Raw genomic sequence first — 6,191 nt, 5'->3', positions numbered from 1 at the left:
TTTTTTGTTTTATTTATTTATTAAATCTATATTTCACGAATTATTTTCTCTTAATTTTTTATCTTTTCCCAATTTTACTGTAAATATTACATTTGATTAAAAATCGCTCACTGGCAATTAAAGGGCCTTAAACAGTATTTTTTATATTTTCGTATGTATCTGTACCTTAAGGATCGTTGAAAAATATGTTTACAATATTTTCTAAAAAGTTTCTATTTCGTCGAAAAAGTTTTACCTAACATTTTGAAAATATTTGAATATTTTCATCGCTTATTCCTTAGTATTTTTATCTTTATTTTCTAAAATATGTATGTTGATTAAAGTAATCTAGAATTAGTAAAATTTACAATATTTCCCCCAATTTTTCTTTATTTACTACTTAATTAAATTGTGATTTTGATTCATTTGTAGTTTTTTTTTTTGTTTTTATATTGAAGTAAGGTATGAAAATGCTCTACGTTATCTTAAGTGTAAATTACTTAATTACCAATAATTTAATTATTATGTATGATTACTTAAAACTATGTTATATCAATATATTTGAGACACCTTATAATTTTTTTTTACAAATTAATATAAAGAGCTCCCCGCAAGCATAGTACGTCTAAACGAAAACAGCTGCACTCTCAGCCCATTCCGCTGCGAAAACTCACCAAGCTTATTTCACCACACGCGAAACCGATTGGTTCGAGTTTGACATCTATTTTATTTTTAGGTGGTGAAATTATTAATAAGGGAAGGTTTGGCAGCAGACCGGTCCCGTAGCGCAATTTCTGCTTCATAGCACCCCAGGTGCTGGTTTTTTATGTTGTACGCAAAATAATTTTGCTGCTAGAGTATCTGTATTATACTTTTTACATGTACCGGTATTCAATTTTTACTTCTATTTTTAATTGAACTCGATCTGGTTTTGTTACTACCTAAATTTGTATTATTATATTTTCCAAACTTATTCAACAGACTACATAAAATAATATTTGAGATTTTTTAAGTTCGCTACACTTTTAAGTGGAAGGATTGACATTCAGAAATATTATTTTTATTTATTTATTTTTTTTTTTGATTTTTAGAAAGTTGTTACATGCCGCGAAATTCTAGATCGTGTTTGATTTTGTTAGCTCAATCCCCCTCCTAACTCTCTCCCTATGCATACTATATATGTATATGTACATATACGAATTTTAAATCTTTATAAGAAAAATAATTGCAAATATAAAACGTGAATTCAACTTTTTACAATATGCTAATATTTTTTTAAAAGTATTTCGGTATAATCAAGGTTTACGTGCTTAATTTTTGGATGATTTATTTGCTTCTACGAACTGTTCTATTCTATTACTGCAGTAAGAGATTTGAGCTACAATTTCTTAATAAAAAAATCTCCACATTGACCTCTCATCATTCCAAAGAGTTTTTAATTTGCATTCTGCTGCGCGAACTTCGCACTATGCCGAGCGACAGTCTGCGCTACTTCTCATTTTCAGTTCAGATAAACCTCCTCCACTTGTTCGCCATCGCATTCCTGTTGGTCCTGCACTTCCTGCAGTTGCTGCAAGTGGTGCTCTTCAACCTCTTCCTCGTCATCATACTCGAGCATCTCTTCTTCGTGCGCTTGCTGCTGTGCCTGCGCACTGCCGCCGTGATGCTCAATGACAATTTGCTGGTGTTGCTGTTGCTGCTGCTGGTATTCGTCCTGATCTTGCAAATCCAATGGATCAAGCACCGCCGTTGTTGTGGTTTGCTGTTGTTGTTGCTGCAATTGGCGATGCGTCAGCAGTTGATGATGCTGATGTGTTTGCTGTTCAACTATTTCGTGTTGTTGTTGCTGCGTTTGGTGATGATGTAATTCGCTGTGCGCCGTCGTCGTGAAGACAAGCGGCGGCGGCGAACTGCTACTCACATGATGATGATGCTGTTGCTGTTGTTGTTGCTGCTGTTGTTCTGCCGTCTCAGTGGCAATACTGTGATTACGTACAATATGACCGGCGGTCGATTTGCCAGAACGCGTCAGCGTCACCGTCACCTCAGAGCCGAGGCCGGCAAACGAGACGGGTGTGGCGGTGCTGACATTCGCATGCGTCGCAGCCGCCGCTCTGGCGTGGAGAATTTTGCGCGTAGTTGTCGTGGTGCCAGTACCGCCGCTATTAGCGACTGTATTGACTGTGTGCGCTTGCGTCTGGGTGTTGGGCGATGTGGCAGCCGATGCACTGGGCGACACATAGTTAATGAGCAGCACACGTTCACCGGTGGTTGTTTGTGCTGCATGGCCACGCAGAATGCGTGTACGATGTGTGCCGCTGCCGGATGGTATCGGTTGGGCGCCAGTGGCAGCTGCGGCTATGGCGGCCAGGCCGCTCGAACCGCTGCTCTGCTGTTGGTGATGCTGGTGCTGTGCGCGGCTGAGCCGTGTGGCGCTTACCACACTGCCGCTGATGGTATTGCTACTGCCGCTGCCGCCACCACTGCTCCCGCCTATTACGCCTACCCCGCCTCCTCCACTACCGCTGATCATATCGTTGGCTCATCATTACGTATTATTACCGCCTTTCAAAATGAAAACTTTCTTTACCAAAATGTTCTTATTGTTACCCTATATTGTATTTATTTGATTGTTGTTGTTTGATTGATTGTTAGATGTGGTTGAATGCAAACATGTAATTTATTTATTTTATTTGTTAAATTTGGTGAGATACGAGGCAGTCATAGTAAAAAAATAAAAAAGAGAAGACAAGAATAAATTGCAAAGTTAATGAAATTTGTTATATTCCGATGAGAAAGACATATGTATGTATGCAATAATTAGTCACAAGATTTTAATAACACTTAAAAATATGCAGTTTTAATATAATCGAATACAGATGTGAAACTGTATAAATTTACAAATTAATCAGTAGGTTAGACACAACGTCGATGGGGCATCAGTGACAGATGTATATATGTATGTGGGTGTCTGAAATATCAATAAATTCAGCAAAAATGTGTCTAAGGCAAAAAATAATAATAATAATAATAATAATAAAGCATTAAGAAAAAAATTAATATATAAAAAAATATAAAGAATTAAAAAAAATTTTGTTTTAATTTAAAAAATTAAAAAAAATCAAAAGAAAATTAAAAAAAAAATAAAAAAATAATTAAGAAAAAAATAAAATATCTATACCTTCTGCTCAAATATGAACGAGACGTTATCAATAAAACGGTCCGCGGATGACATATGGCAAAAATAAATTTTTTGTTTTTTGGTAGGATAGTTTATAAGCTTACATGGCAAATTTCAGCGTGATATGTCACATAGTTTGTTTTCTGTGCTACTGTAAACAAGTCAAGCTCGAGTGTGTTCTTTGAATTCTCTTTTATGACTTCAATTGTCTCAAAATGTTTTCCACGGAGCGGCAACTTGAGCTTGGGAAACAGGAAAAAGTCACATGGAGCCATATCAGGCGAATACGGTGCTTGCGGAACGATATTAACATTATTTTTGTTCAAATAATAGCGAACAAGACGTGATGTGTGAGCTGGTGCATTATCGTGATGCAAGAACCATGACTTGTTGTCCCACAATTCCTTCCTTTTAAGACGAATGTTCTCGCGCAAACGCTTTAAAACGTCTAAATAATATTCAGCGTTAACCGATTTTGCGATTTGTGCGATTTTCAAGCACAATTTCCTTTACTTTTCCGATGTTTTCGTCGTTTACTGATGTTGCTGGACGACGTTCATGAGGCAAGTTTTCAACCGATGTACAGCCCTCTTTGAACGATTTATACCACTGGAAAACACATGCACGCGATAGAGCAGAGTCCCCATAGGCTGTCTGCAACATTTTTAAGGCGTCTGAAGCCGAAATTTTGTTGGAATAATAAAATTTCAAACAAATTCTTTGTTCAACTTGAATTTCCATCGTTAAATTCGAAGCACACTCGAGCTTGACTTGTTTACAGTAGCACAGAAAACAAACTATGTGACATATCACGCTGAAATTTGCCATGTAAGCTTATAACAGTCCTACCAAAAAACAAAAAAATGTATTTTTGCCATATGTCATCCGCGGACCGTTTTATTGATAACGTCTCGTTCATATTTGAGCAGAAGGTATATAAAATAAATCAATAAAATATGTATAAAAAAATATAAAAAATTAAAAAACAATAAAAAACAAAATTTAAAAAAATATATAAAAAATAAATTAATAAAAAAAATATAAAAATTAAAAAAAGTAAAACAAATTAAAACAAATTTAAAAAAAATTAATAAAAAGTAAAACAAATTAAAGAAAAATATAAAAAATAAATTAATAAAACAATATAAAAATAATAAAAAAAAAATTAAATAAAATTACAAATGAAAATATGTTGTTGAGGTTAGTATTTAACCTAAGAGACACATAACTTCCGAATGTTGAAAAAATGCGCTTTTAGAGTAACATAAGAATATCGGTTCTTAAGCACGTCAGTAAATATTTTCATATAATGCATTTATATACAAAATAAATTGAGGTTAGTGTCATAATCCTGTATACAAATGAAACCCGAATAGTTAAGTAAAAGGAGCTTATAGGGTTGGATGAGAATCACTGACAGTAAAACTTTTCAAAAAATCATTTAAACCAAATGCACACATTTTTATACGCGAAAAAATCATTTTTTGAGGTGAGCTTCGTAACCTTAAATAAAAATGAGAATCGAGTGATTAAGAAATCAAGGATGAATAAATTCATTACCAAATTTTGACAATAATTTACAGCGGATACCAGTTTTCAACAGTGGAACAAAATTATTTAGTGTTCGTTTGTGCACTAAAGGCTCACTAGTGAACAACGAATGAAAAATTTCTTATTTTTAAGGGGTTAGGGGTAGTCGAAATTTTCAAAAATTTGGAATTTTTTTTTACATTTTCTTTAAGTATAATATCTTAAAAATATTGTGTGAAAATGAATGAAATGAATCCGACAAATACTTTTCTAGTTATTCAACAATTAACAAATGACGCTCGGGCGTTCCGGAGCCGATAACAAAACTTTAAATGCGTTTATTTCAAAACTATGTTTTTTGAACTGGTGATCACTGCAACTTAAAACCCGCTTATTAGATTTCAATAAAATTTACACTGCTTTTGAAAAACATAAAAAAACTCGTACCCGATCGAAGGATTTTTTTCAAAAATTTCGATTTTTTTTAACGATTGTTAGTTTTTTTTTCGAAAATCTTAAAAATATTTCGTAAGGCGCCATGTTGTTAATTTTGAAAAACAGCTTCGATCAGGCACAAGATTATCTAGTAATAAAACTAGTTTTTATTGACCGATTGATTTTAGATGAATCTCCAAGGATTTGTGGTGATCACCGCTAGGGATTTCTGGGCAAACGGGCTCCACACAAACAGCGATAACTTTTACAACTATTATTATTTTTTTTTTTTTTTGAAATTTTGCTAAAGGCTAGTCGAAACGTGATGTATTAACGCTATATTTTTTTTTGTAAAATAAAGCAATTGACTAGCAAAAAAAATTATTAAAAATCATCATTTTTTCGGGCCTCTAACTACCCCTAACCTTAATTTCTGTGAGATTACCACTATATGTAGATACCGCATAAAGAGTTAAAATTAAAAAAAAAAATATTTAAAAAAAAAAATTAAAAAATAAAAAAATAAAAAATAATTTAAAAAAAAAATTTAATATTAGTCTTTTTCGGTTCCCTTTTTGATCTCGGTGAAAATTAATACAAAATAATGCAAAAAAGGAGACAGATGATCGGTGACAAAATTGGGAGTCGCTGCTATGAGCGGAATCAGCACGTCACAGGATCATCGCAGCCGATTTCTGCCCGCTCGCATCATACAAAATTACAAGTAAAAATACTCTTCTTCTTCCTATTTTTTAACAGGCACCCCTGGTAAGAGTTTATTGGCGTATCGGCGATTGGGGGGTTGCTTTGTCAAATTAGAAGGTTTATGGGAACATTAAAACTAATAGAAAAAAATGCAAAATAATATCTTTGATTTGGAAAATTCAAAATAACAAATATGGTCTCCATAACTTTATTTATGTAACGATATTAATTCAGGCATTCATTCTCTCGCGTTTTGGCAAGTGACTATCTTAGAGCTCCGCAGACAACAGATTTTTTTTCTTCTTTCTTCACTCCATATTCGATTTGCGCTCAACTAGAAATTTTTAGGTGCAACTCCCTC

General features: G+C 33.6%; 2 protein-coding genes across 6 annotated transcripts in view; both read right to left on the bottom strand.

The window, feature by feature from the left end:
• Positions 1 to 1,023: 1,023 nt before the first annotated feature.
• LOC128860562 (myb-like protein Q) lies at positions 1,024 to 2,512 on the bottom strand. The gene has a single exon (XM_054098159.1). It carries the CDS (start codon positions 2,510 to 2,512, stop codon positions 1,481 to 1,483), a length of 1,032 nt encoding a protein of 343 aa, XP_053954134.1. The 3' UTR covers positions 1,024 to 1,480.
• The window catches only part of LOC128860559 (transcription factor GAGA), a 31,121-nt gene continuing 27,354 nt past the window's right edge, over positions 2,425 to 6,191 (bottom strand). For all 5 annotated transcript variants that reach the window (XM_054098154.1, XM_054098151.1, XM_054098155.1 and 2 more), the window contains exon 8: positions 2,425 to 2,590. In XM_054098154.1, the coding sequence (XP_053954129.1) occupies positions 2,528 to 2,590 (63 nt within the window). In that variant the 3' untranslated portion in view covers positions 2,425 to 2,527. The remainder of the gene's footprint in view (positions 2,591 to 6,191) is intronic.

Source organism: Anastrepha ludens, chromosome 4 (assembly GCF_028408465.1).
Source record: "Anastrepha ludens isolate Willacy chromosome 4, idAnaLude1.1, whole genome shotgun sequence".
Lineage (NCBI taxonomy): Eukaryota > Metazoa > Arthropoda > Insecta > Diptera > Tephritidae > Anastrepha > Anastrepha ludens.
The sequence above is the reverse complement of the archived record's forward strand: the minus strand, read 5'-3'. Positions and strand labels throughout refer to the sequence as shown.

Bases quoted from the DNA above. Each gene is read 5' to 3' on its own strand.
- LOC128860562 (XM_054098159.1), bottom strand. From the start codon at position 2,512: ATGATCAGCGGTAGTGGAGGAGGCGGGGTAGGCGTAATAGGCGGGAGC.